The sequence below is a fragment of the Oratosquilla oratoria genome, chromosome 21, assembly GCF_046742065.1.
Source record: "Oratosquilla oratoria isolate Oo_2021 chromosome 21, ASM4674206v1, whole genome shotgun sequence".
Taxonomy (NCBI): Eukaryota; Metazoa; Arthropoda; class Malacostraca; order Stomatopoda; family Squillidae; genus Oratosquilla; species Oratosquilla oratoria.
The window spans coordinates 57,779,958-57,799,450 of NC_134797.1; the positions used below are offsets into that span (position 1 = coordinate 57,779,958).

General features: G+C 37.0%; 1 protein-coding gene across 10 annotated transcripts in view; it reads left to right on the plus strand.

The window, feature by feature from the left end:
* Positions 1-19,095, plus strand: part of LOC143036952 (UDP-N-acetylglucosamine transporter TMEM241-like) — a 37,013-nt gene extending 17,918 nt beyond the window's left edge. For 8 of the 10 annotated variants that reach the window (XM_076204994.1, XM_076204995.1, XM_076204992.1 and 5 more), the window contains 5 exons: positions 2,988-3,200; positions 3,975-4,157; positions 12,133-12,260; positions 15,025-15,169; positions 15,339-19,095. In XM_076204994.1, coding sequence (XP_076061109.1) covers positions 2,988-3,200; positions 3,975-4,157; positions 12,133-12,260; positions 15,025-15,169; positions 15,339-15,563 — 894 coding nt within the window. In that variant the 3' untranslated portion in view covers positions 15,564-19,095. The remainder of the gene's footprint in view (positions 1-2,987; positions 3,201-3,974; positions 4,158-12,132; positions 12,261-15,024; positions 15,170-15,338) is intronic. The other 2 variants (XM_076204999.1, XM_076205001.1) reach the window with 2 other exon arrangements.
* The last annotated feature ends 398 nt before the right edge of the window (positions 19,096-19,493 follow it).

Here is a 19,493-nt window from a genome sequence, read left to right on the forward strand (position 1 = left end):
GTAAAAGTCTCCAAGTTCTTCTCTATTTCCTAAGTAGCCTAGTAATTTTTTTTTAAGTCTATTATTTTTCTTCCTAGTTCTATGGTAATCTTCATTGGAAAGTGGTCAGATTGGAGGTCATGTATGGTTTCATATGTTTGTATATGGAAGGAGAGTGAGCACATTATTATGTCAGGTGTTGAAGGTTGTTGGTTATGTTGAGGGGCTTGTCTGGCTTGGTGATTGCTGGAATTCAGTATGTTTAGGTTAGGAAGTAGTTCTAGTACTTTGTTTCCTCTTAGGTCTCCTCATAGTGTGTTGAGCCAGATTGGGTGGTGTGAATTCATGTCCCCTGCCAGTATATGATTCATGATTTGAGTGGTTGGCATTAGGGGCCACTGATGTGGATTGTGGTATAAAATATTGTGGTGTTGCCAGTAGTTTTCTTTATGTTTGGATTTTGATATTTTCAATTGTGTTATCTCTTAATGTTTGATAAGTTTGTTTTGTTTTGTTGAAGTAAGATGTGATGCTACATATTAATGTTATGAATCTACCTTTGCACTGAGTAATTTCTTTTAATGTTTTGTATTCAGTGAGTATGGGTAATATGGATTGTGGTGTTAGTTTAGTTTCCTGAATTAGTGCTATGTGTATGTTGTGTATGTGTAGTAATTGAAGCAACTGTGTGTGTTTATTTACACTACTATTTATTTTAATTGTATTATGTTTAAAATGTGTTTTTGGTTGTAAGTGTTGATGTGTGGTGACTGCAAATCCAACTCTGTACTGGTTTGTTGTGTCAAATGTGGTGTGTTTAAGGTGGGCCCATGTATAGTATGTGTTACATGTGATAGACGTGCAGTCGTGCATGAGTGATTTGTAAATTTTGTGCATGTGAAGTGTGTGTGTGAGTCAAGGTTGGTATCCATGTTTCTGCCCAGAAGGAGGAGTGGGAGGGGAGGCACCAGAGTAATGACCTCCTCTTGTGGGGGGGGGGGAATATATATATATATATATACTGTATGTATATACAGACGCTCCTCAACTTACGTTTTAGTTACGTTCCGAACGGCCGAACGTAAGTTGAAAATGAATGTAAGTTGTTACTGTACTATACATCCGTAAATTCTATTACCGTATCTTATAAAACACCCCTAAATCATTAATTATACACATAACATTGTAAAATAATAACATTAATTTCAAATAAATTAAATTCAAGCAACATAAATTGAGATGGTGGAGGAGGAGGAGGAGGAGGCAAGGCATGTTCAGTTTGTCGTTTGTGCAATGTAAACAATGGACGCAGCGTCATGCGCAAGTATCGTTTGAACTACGGAGAGCGCGCTAAACTAAAAAATTCACTCAAAATTTTTTCTTTTTTTACAATTTTTTTTTAGTCAGTTCAAACGTAAAATCGAAAAAAACGTAAAATGAGTGAACATAAGTAGAGGAGCGTCTGTATATATATATATATATATATGTATATGCATTTCTTATTAAATAACACAGCAAACTGGGCATTAGTTATATTCTTATTGAGACTTTCTGTTCTTCTAATAACTTTTCTCTCCAAAGGAGGGAGAAGGTATACAATACTTCCAAACAAGTCCATGATTGGGTAGGAAAACTAACATTTTACGGTGTTTCACCTATGCATTAGTCATCTTCTGGTAATTTATTCAGAAAAGCTACATACCAAAAATTACAAAGATAGATACATTGGGAGAGATCTAGAACTGACAGTTCATCCTTTCCAGCCCACTTCTCGTGACCCATACAACTCTAGGGTCCCGCACATATTTTGTTGTATGTTAATGAGTGGCATATAATTTCTGATCATCACTGCCTCCTTGCATTTTAGTTTTGTTATATCATCTCTAGTCATGAAGAATAATTTGGCAGCACAAAAGGCTAAATTAAAACAGAGCAATGTAGTGTACAAATATACTTGTAATTTTAACAAAGACGGTGCGCTTTGTACAGACGAGTATATTGGGTACACAACACTAACACTTTCACAAAGACTCACATACCACATGCAGAACGGGGCAATAAAATCACACATGACGAAATCTCACAAGAGTAACATATCAAGAGAACACCTAAACAAGAACACAATGATAATTGCCAGGAATGATAATATAACAAAACTAAAATGCATGGAGGCAGTGATGAGGTGTTTGATAAGAATGGAAAGTGTTTCAAGGATGGATAGGTTGACAAATATGGAGGGAAGGAAGTGAATGGATGTTGGAAGAGAGCTAGGTCAGAGAGTGCTGGAGTGGTTTGGGCATATGGAAAGAGTAGATGAGGAAGAAGAGAATGAAAAGCAAAAGCAATTGGAGTGAGCTCAACAGGACCTAGAATGAGATGGATGGATAGAGTGAAAAGAGCTTTATGAGCATGTGGTGTTATGTCAGTAGAACAAGAGAGAATGCAAGAGATAGAAATGTGTGGAGAGAAATGAATGAATGAGTGGCATGACCCAAAGGGATGTAACTTGCATCAGTTCCTTGATGTTGTGAGATGAGTTGGTGCAGAGTGGGGGGAGGGGGGGAAGCAGAGGTCATTATATAGTGAAAATATGAGGGTAAATCTGTTTTAGCTGCCAGGCCATACAATAGATGAATGGTGCCTCAGTGTATTTCACTTGATTCACACATTGTGTTGGGGCAGGTAACAACTCATCCCCAGGGTGCTGAGATGGGAAGGGTGGTTGAATTGAATCATTTGGTGTGGGCATATGATTTGACTTGCCCCCCATCTGATGTCAAGTAAAAATCCATATTCTTGGTAATGACATTGTTGTTGATGGTGATAATATATATCATAAGGTTGCAGTAACATAGTCTTTAAAGATAGCAGTGAATAGCCTTAAGGCATACACTGGGCCAAAATTTCAAGTTGTAATAGATATATAGAGATTGTACTCTCTCGTGTTAGAATGAATGTTCTATGTGATAGTTTTATTAGTAATGTTGTTTTTCCTTCTTTCCTGACAGTATGTTTTGTCTGTGTTGAACTTCATATACCCTACAATCTTCCAAGGATGGCAGACGCTAGTAGGAGGAATACTGCTTCGTATTCTTCTAAGTCACAAATGCTTGTCAGTGTCTGCAACAGAACTTGACAAATCAGGATTCATTTCCCTTCTTCCCTCCTTCCTCTTCTTCTCAGCTGGAATTGTTGCCAGTTCTAAAGCTTTAAGTAAATTGGTAAGTGGGCAGAATATTTTTTTCATACTGACAACTTGAACTAATCACTTGGTATGTGGGGATAAAGGGTTCATCTTCTTTGAGAGCCGAACTTAAGGTGAAAGTAAAGTTGCAAAGTTATGTTTCATATGAAGACAAGAAGACTAAATGCATATGTTATGGTAACATAATTGAATTTGAAACATATATATATATATATATATATATATATATATATTTATATATATATATATATATATATATAATACACATATGTATGTATGTATGTATGTATGTATGTATGTATACATAAATTTTTTGTACAAATAGCATAATTTCAGTGCAACAATTTTTAGTGACTACAGACAACCACTATTTAAAGGGTGAGGAAGAGTTGGGAAAAGCTTATTTGTGTTGTCTGATACTGCAAGATTTGCAAGGGAAAATGGTTAAGATAGTATTGAATCAAAATAATATGCAAAAATAATAGTTGGAGGAGTTAAGTGAAATATTTCTTAATAGCATCCCCACCATAAATGACTGGAAAATGTAAATGGATGAGAATTGTGCTACTGAATATTTTCATGTTCAAGTTGTTTGCTTTTTTTCCGCTTGTTTCTTTTGCATCATTTTCCATGTTTCTTTTTATTCATTTTTTCTATTATTAGATTTAGTTCTGAAACCTATCTGTCCTTCCATTCTTTTGTTTAATGTATTATTCATATTCTTTTTTATGTTAAAATTGTAAGTCTTAAAAATGATAGTTTCTAAATTTTCTTTCTTTGCCTATTTCAGAGTGTTCCAGTATTTTTATGTCTGTTGAATACATTACCAGCAAGTCTATACTTGTTAGAGGTAGCACCGAGTTTCCGGGGGGGATCAGGTGGCCCAGTGGCACTCCTGGCAACTCTGGTGACCATTGGCTCTGCAGTGGCTTCAGTCTTGATGGACATTGATATGACGGTAGAAAATCTAAATGTAAATTTGGTGTGATTTTAGTTGCATAGCAGATTATCTTACATGGTTGATCTTCCTGGGCCAAGTATGGTCAAGAATTTGCTGCAGGTAGTTGATCTTCCTGGGCCAGGTAGGGTCAGGAATCTGTTGCAGGTTGCTTGGCTTCAGTTAGGATTCAGGTAGAAATTAGATAAGGTTTAACTTGAATTTTTAAAATTTCAGTTATCATTTTTGGGAATCAATATATTTTTTGCTGATGTGGTTTGTTCTAGGTACTGGTTTTGGTTGTGACATTATGGTTGGACCTAGATTCTCATTTTTGTGGATATAGAGAGGAGTTTGATGAGGTTTTGGTGGTTTCATTGATGTGGATAGTTTACACTTAAGGCTATTAAGATTCATTTGCAGTCTGTTTTGTTCAAACCTTCATATGATAGCATGAGGTACCATAAGATTAGTATGAAAAAATGATAGATATGAAAATGATACATATCAATCACTCTGGAAGACCCACAGCTCCCAGATAACTGGCAACAGTCACTGGAGATGCTCTAAGTCAATTAGGGATGAAATATGGTGTTGTCTAGGGACTGTTAATGTGGGGAAGTGTATGATGAGGTATTCTGTGTCTTCTGTGTGAGTTATATCTGGGGCACTTGGAATCTGTAGTCAAGCTTATTCTGTGTAAGTACTGTCTTAGAGCTGGATGATGTCCTGAATGGAAGCCTGCCTGTGTGATTCTTATTTCTCATGAAAGGAATTTTCTTTGGGGCTAATGTCTAGAGTTTTAGTGAAGTATTGAGTCTTATGGTCTATCTTGAAGAGCTTGTTTAGTGATTTGGGAGCAAATATGTTTATGTGGATATATTGTGCAGTACAAGTGGTTGGTTTTTGTATATTTTTGAGTAGTAAGCTGCTGGTATATTTTATTTTATTCTATTTTCATGTTCAGCTGGTAGCTTTTCATAATTTAATGAGGTGATATTCTATAGGGAGGATTGCAGTTTTTGTGTGCAGGTATCCTATGGGGGTGATTTTGGTGCATGCTGTTATTACTCTCGCTGCTTTGTGTTGTATAATTTGTGAAGTATCTCTGCTTTGCTGATAGTTGGGAACCATCCTGTGGAAATGTAGTCAAGTGGGGTTCAAATAGATTGTCTGCAGCCAGTTATTAGCCACCATCTGTTGCATGCATTTGATTTTAGTAGGCTTATTTTCTTATTGGTTTTTGCAGTCAGATTTTTTATGTATGGGCTGAAGGTTGTCTATCTATATACCAAGGGCTTTTTCCCCCTTGTAAGGGAGGTAGCCAAATCAAAAGGCAAGCACCCTCTCCCACCCATTTCACTCCCACTCATTCCACTTCCATCCACCACCCTTTCCTCCCATTCATCTTAGCTCCTCATGGATGATGGGTCATCCCTACATCTTGCCCATTGCCCTGGGTCAGAAGCAAAGCAGCAAGACACGGCACATCTACAGCAAGACCACTTAATCAGTGACCCCTTCTCTGCCCCCTCGTGCAGGAAAAAGAGAAGTTGGGGAGAAATCTCGAAGGGCTGCATCAAAATATCATATACACACGCTCCTCTACTTACGTTCATTCGTTTTACGTTTTTTCGATTTTACGTTTGAAATGACTAAAAAATAATTGTAAAATAAAAAAAAATTGAGTGAATTTTTTAGTTTAGCGCGCTCTCCGTAGTTCAAACGATACTTACGCATGACGCTGCGTCCATTGTTTACATGGCACAAACGACAGACTGAACGTGCCTTGGCTCCTCCTCCTCCTCCCCCTCCTCTTTCTCCTCCACCATCTCAATTTATGTTGCTTGAATTTAATTTGAAATTAATGTTATTATTTTACAATGTTATGTTTATAATTAATGATTTAGGGGTGTTTTATAAGATACGGTAATAGAATTTATGGATGTATAGTACAGTAACAACTTACGTTCATTTTCACGTTACGTTCGGCCGTTCAGAACCAAACTAAAATGTAAGTTGAGGAGCGTCTGTACACGATCTCAAGAAAAAAATGGATGATGAGAGATACGAAAACGGGTCACAGCAAGCATAGCTCCCATCTCATAAAATACAACTAGGTACAACTAGGTAAATACACAAACACTCCCTACTCCCTCCCTTCTTTACATCACAATATCATCTATACACATCCATTCTCCACTTACCCCTGTCTCCCACCCTCTCCGTGAAGGTCATATGAGCATAAAAAATGAGGCCTAGAATTATTTTGTTTTTCCCAGTGGAAGGGTTTGGCTGTTTAATAACACTGTTGGGTGTTTTTTGATTCATGATTGTCTGGAATGAGCAGTGTCATTAATGATTTATGGGGTGAGGCTTCCTATCCATTATTTCTGAGCCATTACTGTAGTTTTCTAAGTGAGCTTGGTTCTTAGCTACTATTTTTGGTCTACATGCTGGGTTGTAATTGTAGCTATCATTGGAAGTAGTGAAAGGTTTGTTTGAAGCAATTATGCCTGCTGTTATGTGTGAGAGTGAGGCCTGGGTGATAAATGAAAGTGAGAAAATGTGTGTAGAGGTGGTGTAAATGAGATACTTGAGTTATGAAATATAACAAAATAAGGAACAATAGGATTTGTTAATGGAACGGTGGTATAGAAGGGATTGGAATAAAGAGTAGAACAGGTGAGCCTGAGTTGGTTTGATCATTACCAGTACCACTGATTTAGGAATTGGTGGTACTGCTTATTCTGTGTAAGTACTGTCTTAAGAGCTGGAATTGGTGGTACTGGTAGTAAAAGCAAAGGGTATACCTAAGAAAAGGTTGGTAGATAGGGTAACTGAAACCAATGAAATTCAGTTTCAGGATGTTATACAACCACATATGTGTGTGGATGAAAGTGTAAGTTTGAGAAGAGTGTATAGACTTTGGCAGTGATGTGTCCCATGAGGAGGATGCACTGAGGATTTGAACCCCAAACTTCCTTACTACTAAATTCACATTCCTCCCAAATTCTCTAAGCACTCATTTAAATTGATCCAAGAAAGCCTTCCTTTCCTCTTTACTTTTCTCACTTCTAGGTCCATATGCACTCACAAAAACCCACATCTCCCATCCCAGTTTCACCTTCACCCTTATTAAAATTGAAGACACTTCCCTCCACTCCGCCATGCATTCTTACCTCATTACTTATCAGCAGAGCCACTCCTTCCTCTCTTTGCCTACTCATCATTCCTGACCCACCCCACCACACTTCCAAACTTAGAATTATCCCTTTCAACTCTTAGTTTCACATAACACTAACACATCCATTGGATATTAAAAAAATATATAGATGAACTAACAGACAAAATATATAAAATAATTGACTACTTAAAGAAGGAAAGGTACTGCAAGATTGGAAAAATGCAAACATTGTACCAATATGTAAAGGAGGGGACAAGGAAAATCCAACTAACTATAGACCGGTCTCCCTTACAAGCACAATAGTAAAAATATGTGAAAAAGTTATCAAAAGTAGATGGATTAAACATCTGGAAGAAAATAATATACTGAATCCAAAACAATTTGGCTTTAGACACGGAAGATCATGTGCCACTAACTTGATTTGCTTTTATTCGAGGCTAATAGAAATAATGCAAAAAAGGGATGGATGGGCTGATTGTGTTTTCCTAGATCAACAAAAACCATTTGATAAAGTACAACACTAAAAAGGGCTAAATTTTTTTTGAAATAATAGGTAGTGTACAATGAAAATTATTGAAATGGATGGAAGATTTCTTGAACGGGAGAAAAATGAGGGTGGTACTTAAAGACAAAATCCCGACCTGGGAAGAAATGATAAGTGGAGTCCCACAAGGTTCTGTATTGGCTCCAATAATGTTTGCCATATATATAAATAACATGGATGAAGGTGTGGAATGTTATACAGTGGAACCTCGCTATTCGTACACAATCCGTTCCAGGAAGCTGTTTGAATGGCAAATAATTTTTTCCCATAAGATATAATGTAAATTGGATTAATCCATTCCAGACCCACAGATGATTGCTTATTTAAACCTTTGTAATAATATTTTAAGCATGAAATACATAAAAACTATGAAAAACAATAAATATACAGTACTGTACATGAAATAAAAAAAAATTAACTGCACTTTACCAGCACTGAGGAAGGTGAGCTGATGGCATAAGTGGAAGGTGGAGAGGAGGAGGAGGGATGTTGATGTTACTGTTTGGAAGGGGAGTCAACTTCCATATAAACATCAGGTAACATCCCTTCAGGTGTTTTCTCTCTGGTGTTCTTTCTTTTTTCTGTCTTTTTGCACTAGAAGAATCTTGGGATTCTTTAAAAACCTGTCCAATGTTGTCTGCCTTTGACGATTTTTCAGAATTTTTCTAAAATGGTCAATAACATTGTCATTGAACAAATTGATGCTCCTGTTGACCACAGCAGTGTTAGGATGCCATTTTTCCACCATTCTCTGTGTTTTCTCCCAGTGATAACACAGTTCTTTAAATTCTGCAGTGGAAATGCTTCCCTTACTACTTTCCTTCTCTGAAGAAGAAAGTTCTTCAACCACTTCTTCTTGCTGCTCTCTGTGCAATTCTTGGAGTTCTTCAGTTGTCAGCTCATTTTTGTGGTCTTCGACCAACCCCTCCACATCATCACTGTCTACCTCCAAACCCATGGATTTCCCCAGGGACACAATATCCTTCACCATTACAGGCTCTGTGTCAAAGCCTTCAAAGTCTCTGGCTGCCACACAGTCTTGCCACAGATTCTTCCAGGCAGAGCTCAGTGTCCTGAAAGAAACTTCTCCCCAGGCTTTGTCTATTATCCTCAAGCAATGAAGGATATTGAAATGGTTCTTCCAAAAGTCCCTGAGGGTTAGTTCTGTGTCAGAGGTCACTTCAAAGCACCTTTGAAAAAGTGCTTTTGTGTAAAGCTTTTTGAAGTTTGAAATGATCTGTTGATCCATGGGCTGGAATAGAGGAGTGGTATTAGGGTGCAAAAGCCTCAATTGGATGAAGCTTTATTCACCCACCAGATCTTCCTCCAAGCCTGGAGGGTAAGCAGGAGCATTGTCCATTACCAGAAGGGCCTTGAGTGGTAAATTTTTCTGCTCTAGATATTTTTTCACACTCAAGGCAAACACTTGCCTTGTTGCCCAAGCCTTACTATTAGCCCTCCACATTACACTGAGTTTACTTTTTATAACATTATTTTTCTTGAACACTCTTGGGTTTTCTGAGTGGTAGACAAGCAAAGGTTTAATTTTGAGGTCTCCACTAACATTAGCACACAACATGAGTGTAAGCCTGTCTTTCATAGGCTTGTGTCCTGGCAATGATTTCTCCTCTTTTGTATTGTAGGTCCTCTTAGGCATCTTCCTCCAGAAGAGGCCAGTTTCGTCACAATTAAAAACTTGGTGAGGAGTAAATCCCTCACTATCTACAAAGTTTTTAAATTCCCCAACAAACTTTTCAGGAGCATCTTTGTTTGCACTGGCAGCCTCCCCACACCTAACAACACTGTGAATGCCACTTCGCTTCTTAAATTGATCAAACCACCCCCTACTTGCTTTAAATTCATCACTTTGTGCACTGGTTCCAGGGCTGTCTCACTTAAGGTCATCATGCAAATACTTTGCTTTTTCACAAATTATTGTTTCAGAAATGCTGTCACCAGCAAGTTGTTTTTTGTTAATCCAAACTAACAAAAGTTTTTCCACTTGTTCAATTATAGGTGACCTGTTCACAGCAAGAATGGTCACTCCTTTTGCCACATTAGCCTCTTTTATTATGTCTTTATTTTTCAGTATAGACAATATGGTTGATTTCACCATGCCATACTGAGTTGCCAGGTCAGAGATACAAGTTCCACTTTCAAACTTTGCAATGAGTTCTTTTTTCAATTCAATTGTCGTTCTCACTGCTTTCCTTTTAGGCTTGGTTGAATCACTAATCTTTTTTGGACCCATGGCTGCACTATTTTTAATAAAAATAACAAAAAATAGCAATAAAGTAGCACAAAGTTTCACGAAGCTTGCGTGGATGATGCGTAGTGTATGGAAGCTAGCACAAGACTGAGCTGAAGCGACCGCATGGTGCAGCCAGTAACAAGGTGACGCTGTCCTAATCGCGGGGCAAGCATACGAATGACGAGTTGAATTTTACTTGAACAAGTTGGACGAATAACAAGTTGTATGAGTAGAGAGGTGGACGAATGGCGGGGTTCCACTGTATGGATTTCTTTTTAGATGATGCAAAACTATTAAAGAAAGTAAGTACAGAGGAAGACTGTGAATCAGTACAGAAAGACCTGGATACAGTCTGGGAATGGAGCTAAAAGTGTGAAGTGAATCTGGAAAAAGTAAATAGAATACCTGGGCAATATAAATTTGGTACAAAGGAAGTAAAAAAAGTTAGCTTGGAAAGGGACCTAGGAGTAATTATCAGCAAAGACATGTCACCAGACAAACATATCAACAAAATAGTCAGAGAAACCTTCAATTTACTAATATCAATGAAAGTGTCCTTTGACTACTTGGATGAGGAAATGGTAAAGAAAATATTAGTCACTGATAAGACCAGGATTGGAGTATGCTGTAACATTATGGACACCCAGTACAAAAAAAGAATATAAAGAAATTAGAAAGAATCCAAAGAGCAACAACAAAGATGGCACCAACACACTCTAAGTTGAGATATGAATGAAGATTGTCTGAACTGGAACTAACAACCCTGGAACAAAAAAGAGAAAGAGGAGATCTATTGGCCATTTACAGAATTATGAAAGGGATAGAAGTCCTTGACAGAGATGATTTATTAAAGTGGGATAAGAGAAAGACAAGAGGACATGAAAAGAAACTCAAAAAGGATAGCTACAGTATAGAAGAGATCTGAAAAAGAATAGTTTCTCATACTGAGTGGCAGATATCTGGAACAAATTGGATGAGGCAACAGTGTGTGCAAAATCTATATAAGAATTTAGGAACAAACTAGATGCTGAAAGATACAAAGACGGGTCAGTACAAGTATGGCTCCCTTCCCATATAATACAACTAGGTAAATACAATTAGGTAAAATGGGTAAATATACAAACATACTGCCAATTTCTTCACCTTTTACTCTCATCTGTCCCAAAACCACACACATCTAAAGACCCAAATTTTAGGGTTCTGGTTGAAGTTCTCCCAGACCATGCATATATATACATGCTGCTTGCATTTTAAATTCATATAAGAATCTTTCATGTTTTCAGATATTTATTGTAGTTGTGAATTATGCTTTTCAAAGAGATTTATTGTAATGAATTGATTTATAATGCCCATCAGGTAGTTGTCAGTTAAAGATTAAGTATTTGATGTAGAATTAAAGGGATCTCCAGACATGTAAATTCTTTATGTATAAAATTATGATACATAGATTAGTGTACAGTTATTTTACTTGATGGATGTAGTTTAGTATATGTAGTGTTGATTAGGCTGCATCCAGCATTAAAGCCATATCAACACAGAATAGCTCTTGCTACAAAACCAAATTAGATGCAGCCACTACATAGAAGACACAGAGCACCTCATTCTTCAGTGCCTTACACTAACATACCTTAGATAACAACACAGTAGTTTCTTTTTTTGAGGGGATTATGGGCCCACCCAGTAGCATAGCTAGTTACCTGGGAGCAATGGGTCTCCTGCAAGAAAGACTTTGGGAAATGGTTTTATTGATTGATTGGTAAAATTTCATACTTAAGTATATCTATAGGATGGGTGAGGGTTTTTTTTTATTTTATTTTTTTTTTTTTTTTTTTTTTTTTTTTTTTTTTTTTTTTTTTTTTTTTTTTTTTTTTTTTTTTTTTTTTTTTACTAAGAGGTTATACTGGAGAAAACTTCATTTCTTAAAACAGAAGAGTAAAGTCATTTATAGTAGTAAAACTTTATTGAATTGAGGATGTAATTTCTAAATGACAAAAATTTTGTGTTGTTTTTTTACTAACCTCTTGTACAGTTTTCAGATTCGCCTTATTTCTGGATGCTGGTGAGTTTAGCGTGTGTAGCCGTCCAGACGCTCCACTTCAAGATTGCTGATGCACGTTATACTGAAGTTGATAGACTCTATTTCTCATATATCTTTGGGTAAGGAAATGTTATATATTATTATTGATATTGTTGTTTGTTGTGATGTAGTACAATATTTTTGATGAGCATTATTAGTATAGCATATCTGAATACATACATACAAATACCAAGGGCTTTTACCCCCTTACAAGTGATTTAATGAAGTGGCCTTGCTGTGGATGTGCTGTGTCTTGCGACACTGCTTCTGACCCAGGGCAGTGGACAAGGTGCAGGGATGACCCATCATCCAGGAGGTGCTAAGATGAGAGGGGGGGTGGAGGTGTGTGGAGTGTATTCAGGGATGGAATGGGTGGGAATGATTTTATGCCTTTTCCTTTTTCGGCTACCTCCCTTGTAAGGGGGAAAAAAGCTTTGGTATATGTATGTACAAGGGAGTGAGTGCATAGAGGGTTTAGGGAGAAAAGTCAATGAAGTGTTATTGGGAGATCTCAATACAGTCAAACCTCGGTTTTCGAACATAATCCGTTCGAGAAGGCTGTTCGAAAAGCGATTTGTTCGAAAACCGAAACAATTTTTCCCATTATAATCAATGTAAATAATTTTAATCCGTTCCAAGTCTAAAAAACAACTTTTTCTATTTTTTTTTTTACTATTTTACACCATAAACTGCACTGTATACTGTTTACCATAAATAAGTGTATCCCACTTCTTTTCTTAAACTTTTCTAACCACCCTCTGCTTGCTTTAAAATCAAACCCTTCCGGAATAATGCTAGGATCATTTTTTATCAAATCTTCATACAATTGTCTTGCTTTGGCACAAATTGCATCTTCACCTGCTAACTGTTTCTCATTTACGAAAATCAGCAAAAGTTTCTCCACTTCCTCCAATACCTGTGGCCTTTGTTTGCTAAAAACACTTGATCCTTTAGCCACATCACTTGCTTTAACCTGGTCTTTATTTTTTAGGATGGTGCTTATCGTCGATTTCGCCATCCCAAACTCCTTAGCCAACGCAGACACACGAACGCCAGATTCATATTTCGCTATTAATTCTTTTTTAAATTCAATAGTTTTGCGCACTACTTTCCTCTTTTCTTCACCACTTGAACTTGCTTTCTTTGGACCCATGATTAGGGGCTAATACACGATGCAAAGATGAAAAAAAGTCAGATTTACGTAAATAAGAACGAACACGTCTGCTCGGAATGAACTTTGATCGCAAATGCGCTACGGAGGAAGCGTCCTTGGCGTTCGAGTTCTCTCGGCTCGCGAGTGAGCCGCGTTCGGGTACGCTCGGCTTCTTTCGGTTTGTTCGAGAGCCGAAATTTGGTCGAGTTCTGAGACGTAAAATTCTCGAACTTTTTGGTCGAAAACCGATTTGGTCGAGAACAGAAGCGTTCGATAACCGAGGTTTGACTGTACTAGGGTAGGAGACGAACCAATAGATGGAGTGGTTGGGAAGTGTGGAGTTCCAGAAAAAAAAAATCATAGTGGAGAGGTGATGGTGATGTGTCTAGAGAGTTGATGATAGCAAATACAGTGTTTAGGAAGAAAGTCAAGCATAAGTACACATGGGAGAGGGTGGTGGATGGAAGGGTGGTAACCAGGAGAAGAGTAGGAAGAGTTTTGGATGTACATGTTCTAAGGGGAGAGAGTGGGGAATATCAGATCATTTTTTGGTGGAAGGTAAGTTGAGAGTGGAGGATAGATGGAGAAAGAGGAAAAGGACAAAAGGTAGGGAGGTGCTTAGAGTAAACTGCTTAAATGAGAAAGAAAAGGAGAAGGAATACAAGAAGAAGCTGAGAGAAGAGTGGGAAGGAGTGAAGGATAGAGTAGAACTAGGAGTGGAGGAGGAATGGTGATGTTTCAAGGAGGGAGTCACAAGGTGTGCAAAGATGATGTCTGGAAAAAGGAAGATGGGGGGAAATAGAAGGAATGATAGTGAGTGGTGGGATGATGAAGCAAAGAAGGTTGTAGAAGAGAAGAAATGAGCATTCACAGATTGGTTACAAAATAGGATGAGAGAATCATATAAGAGGTATAAAGAAAAGAAAAGAGAAGTAAAGCATAAGATAAAAGAGGCAAAGATGAGAGCAGGTGTGAAATGGGGTAATAGTTTGACAAAAAAAATTGAAAGTAAATTATTATGTTTTTGAAGGAAATTAAAAGTGGAAGGGGAGGGGAATCCATTTCAGCCTTCAGCTTACACTGTTTCATTTCATACATCTCTTCACACTTGAAGAGCTGACAACTGGTGACTGCTTCCCTTGTACCACTTTCAGCTATTAAACTAGAAACAGTCCTACACTAATACAACACAAACTACAGTCCAAAGTTTCTTCCCAAGGAGATCTATTGTAGGGTCTAAGCTGTGGGCACTTAAGGAGGCAGTGATTGTTAATATTACCTTCTGTTCTTTCTAAGCTCTAATGAGCTAATAACAAAAAAATGGAATGATGGATCAGAGTGGAATTGGTGGTAGTGGGTGCATGCCTTGGCTGGCTACCTCCCATATAAAGGGGAAAGAAGCCTACTGGTATATAAATAGAGAGACCTTCTTTTCTTTACATGACTGCCCTTTTCATTCTTTTCTACTTCCCTCTGAAGCGTTCTTTTAATTCCTTTCAAAATTCTCAGATAAGCACCTACCCCACCTCACACTCACTCTTTTTCTTGGGTTCTCTTACATTGTACTTCATATCAAACTGTTTGAACATTTATAATCCAAGCAAATTTTGTACATTAATTGCTATGTTCTATATACAAAGTGAGTGAATTTGTTTCTGAACATACAATGACAATGAATTCTTTGTCTACAGGGTGGTTGTATTGGCTCCTGCCTCACTGTACTTGGAAGAGGCCTTTGAGGTTTTACATTTCCCACATGCCTCTCGTTACGACTTTTACGCTGGATGCCTTCTGTCAGGGATACTTGGTCTCTTCCTTAACTTATCTACAATGAAGGTTTGCAATTTGAGCAGTTATAAATATTCCTAAAATGATTCAGTTTCACCAAAGCAGTATATGTGTATGATTCAAAATTTTGAAAAAAAAAAGAAATATATATATTGTCTTCACTGGAAATTGTGTACTTGTTTTCATAGTATAACTGTATTTCCTTTATATTTTGCAGGTGCAGTCACAAAACTATTTCTCTGTAGTTGATGCCATCACAAAACTAGTGACTTCAGTTCTAGCATTGTCAATATTTCCAGACTACACTTCCCACACAGTCAAAATTTTTGTAGGCATCAACCTAGTTTCAGCTGTCTTTGTACCACAACCTAAGTCCAAAGAAGTGGAAATGCCAGATCCTATGCAGGAGCAGCTAATGGAAAGTGTCTTGTCTCGGGCTTGAGAAGATTCTAATTAGAGTTGTATCTTCAAATGGAACTGTTCCATTCTCTTCCAAGATTTGTTTACAGGGATAGTGATTGTGGTCTTGTCTTCAGGTTGAATTGTATGTGTGCCAGACATTATTTTAATTTTCTTCTTTAAAGAGCTTTACTTTTGTTAATATAATTGACTGGTTTAGTAATAGCTTGTACATATTTCTTAGTTCACTTTATTATTTTAATATTTATTGAAACATGTGCAGAACTTAATAGTGAATATGAAAGAAGCTTTATTGGTTCTGATGTGAAACATAATCCAGGTCCACCTTTTTTTTTTATTTGGAATTTGAGTTATGTTTGGGATTGGTATATAATTTTGTGTATAACACTGGTGTTCCTTATGTATGAATTTGTATAATTTGATATATAGAAAGTTGTAAGGTCCTAGTTTTGCTTGATCAATTTTTATTTTAATTGTAGGTTAAAGTTTGGAGATGAAGAGGAGAATGAAAGCTCAAAACTACAGGGATTGTTTTCTATGGTTTGGTATACTGAAAATTGAGAAAAAGGGACTTGATTTGCCCTGGGGATGATGTTTTTGTTTAATTTCATTTTGTTAAAGGGTTGTGGGTTTGTATGGAAATGATTGTTGAAAATTTATTACAAAATTAAACTGAGAACTTATTTGGTTCTAAGATTTCTTTACTAATTTCTACCAGTTGTTATGGTGCATAATGGCATATCATGTATCAAGGAGTATTGTGTGCAAGTAAGACATAGAATTGAAGTGGGCGGGATCAGTCCCATTAATTATATCATGAGAAATTTCTGGGGGGATAAGAATGACCTTTTTGCTCCTATCCTCATTGTGGTAGGGGCATTGTCTGCAATATAGCAATCATAGAACTGTGTTAGCTTGACCATTGAACATTCTTACCAGTGTCTGGTTGCTACCATATAAAAAATGAAAGAATTGGTGTTATGGTTCAGTAATTTCTCAAGATCACATTGTGGGAGTAGCCAGTCATAGGCACATTTGTGGGATTATGATAAGGAGGGTTGCTTGCCATGTAATAGAGCAGTGGGGTGTAAACTAGCTTCGGCTGTCAAGTCCTGCTGAGGAGGTGCTGTCTTGCATTTTTTTTTGTGGACTCAAGCAGTGTAATGGGATAGGGATAATTTTTCATCCATGAGGAGCTAAGATGGGAAGGACAGTGAATGGGTTTTTGGATGGGTGTGGAGTGGGTGAAGGGTGGGCATATGCTTTGACATGACCACATTCTTGTAAAGAGGAAAGGGCTTTTTGGTATAATATTTGTGTACAAGTTATATTAAGCAGACATTGATGTGTTACTGCTTTTGTGTGAGTGTAAGTGAATGCAGTTACAAGAACTTTTAATGTTACCATCCAGACTCACTGGTATAATCATCAATATTTTAGTTTACTGAAAAGTGCACCTTTCTGAAGGAGTGGTGTGAGGATATTGTATTATAGTGCTCCCTTTTACTGCTGGTGAAAAAGGATGTGTTTGTGTAATAAGGCTGCAGTCCCACTTATAAGATGGTTGGCAGAATCAAAGCAGACACACCTACTGTATACTGAAAGACTCACACCATCCCTTCCTCCTCAGCACCATAGAAAAGATGGGTTGCCTCTTCCTGCCATACTGCTTAGTACAGATATAGAACAGTAAGATACATCTTAATTCAACTACTGCAAGGTCTGACAGTTGAAACTGGCTTACTTCCCTACAGAATCACCCTTCCACATCCACTCATTTACGGAGCAGATGCAGGGAACATCCCTGTGGGCCATGTCATCCATTCATCCATTCATCCATTCACAATTTCAAGATATTCCTATCTCTTGCACTCTTACCTCCTGCTCCACTGATACACCATGTGCACACGGTAAAATTCGATAAAATACAAAATGATTCATTATGTTATTCATGGCTGAAGCAGGAGCTTGCAATATAGGATTCCATCCTCATGATGTGAATACAACCTTTGTTATGAACAAGCTCCTCAACTCCTGTGCCAAAGGAATGATAGGTTTTTCTAGTGTATCTGTAGACATCCAGAGACTTGTTTGAGCTTGTTCTTAGCTTTTATAGGAAAAGCATTTGATGGCTATTATTTCAAAGGTCATAAACTCCTGTGTCATGTTTTTAAAGTTTGGTATTTTAAGTAACAGAAAAAAACTGAAATATACAACAAATTTGTGTCAGCCAATTTGTGATATAAGTAATTTATCATTTACAGTGCAAACACTTTTTCTAATGTTTTGCAGTGTAGTTTGGGCTGCATAATCACATCTTTCTGTTGCAGAACTATAGATGATTAAGGAGTGATATAGGTCCTCCAAAAATAGGAGAAATAAGAGAAATTATATTTAGGATAATGAAATTATATTGTATCACGCAGATAAATTGCTGCTGTATGCTACACTTGGAATAGTGAATAAGTGACTACTCTTCTCGTCTTCTCAGGAGTTGAACAGAAGTTCATGTGATTAGGCCATGGCTGATGCTACAAAAGTTTGTTTTTGAAACTACCCTCTGCAAACCTGAGCATGCTCAGAAAGAGCTTAGGGCTTCATTGACTCCAAGAGTAATCACCAAAAACATCAGAATTGATGTAGTTTCAACTGCAAACTTTCTTAGCATCAGCCATTTCCGAGTGATTTGCTACAAGGGCTCACAGTAACATGGGCCTCAGTTCAATCCCAGAGAAGGGTAGTCACATATTCAATTTGTTGAAAAGCAAGTGTACGTTGGAGTACCTTTTGAGAACACTTCTTTTTTCTTAGAAAATTTAGATAGAATAACAAATATGACAAGTAATGACAATATGATGTACTAACTTCAAGAAAACTACCCAATTTCTATGAATTTGGTTTTGTTTAGTTTTAATAGTGAATGTAGAATGTCCACTTGAAGTAACAGATGGCACTTGTTATTTATATACATTGATACCATAGGTATTTTGAGTGGCAGTAAGATTTCATGCTTTCTTATTAAACATTACATTTGATAAATGTATTATTAAATGGAATTGTGAGGACTGTCTTTTAATGCAAAATGAGCAGGTGATATTGATGAATAATTATTTTCTTACAAGAAAAATGTGATGAATTCAAGGTTATTATAATTGCAAATATGTGCTGTTTTCTTATGTTATGGTAGAGAGCAGTGTTTTTGATGTATCCTGTAAAGTACATAAAATTAACAATTATTCATATTGACATGATTAGAAATTGACAATATTTCTTTGAATTGATTAAAGAATTTATTGGATTAGCCATTATGAACAAAATTGTTGAGTGTACTTGAATAAGGATTTAAGTTTATATGTCGGAATGAGTGCTAGAATGTATCACTGGAAAATGTTTTCAACATTTGCACTTTATAAGGAACTTTTTGTTTAATATATGTAATGAAATTGAAAACTTTTGACATTCCTACTGCTGTAGTAACAACTTTCTTGTTATGAGCAATTTGATCTTATACTATTTGAAGTGAGATTGAAAAATATATGTAAATAGTACACTCAGTTATGTTTTATTATATCCAGACATATCCTGTTACTGGAGATGATGAAAGGAATGTGTGAAACAACAGTTGTATCAACTTATTGGATTGCAACTAGGGTGATGAATCCAAGAGATGAGTTGCATGGATCCAGCAGAAATGAAGTGTTTGACTTTGTGAAAAGAGGATTTAAGAAGGAAGAACGATACATATGTGATTTGGAGAAAGAGTAGAACAGACATTCCTGAGTTGGTAAGGTAATGTTATGAGAACAATGGAAGTAAGTATCCTCGCAGGATGCACAAATTGGAGGTCCCAGTGGGACTAGGCTCTACTTCCCTCATGAGGAGGCTAATAGCTACCTCAGAATCTCAGCACAGTGCCCATTTGAGCCAACCACTGCTTCACTACTGTGTGATG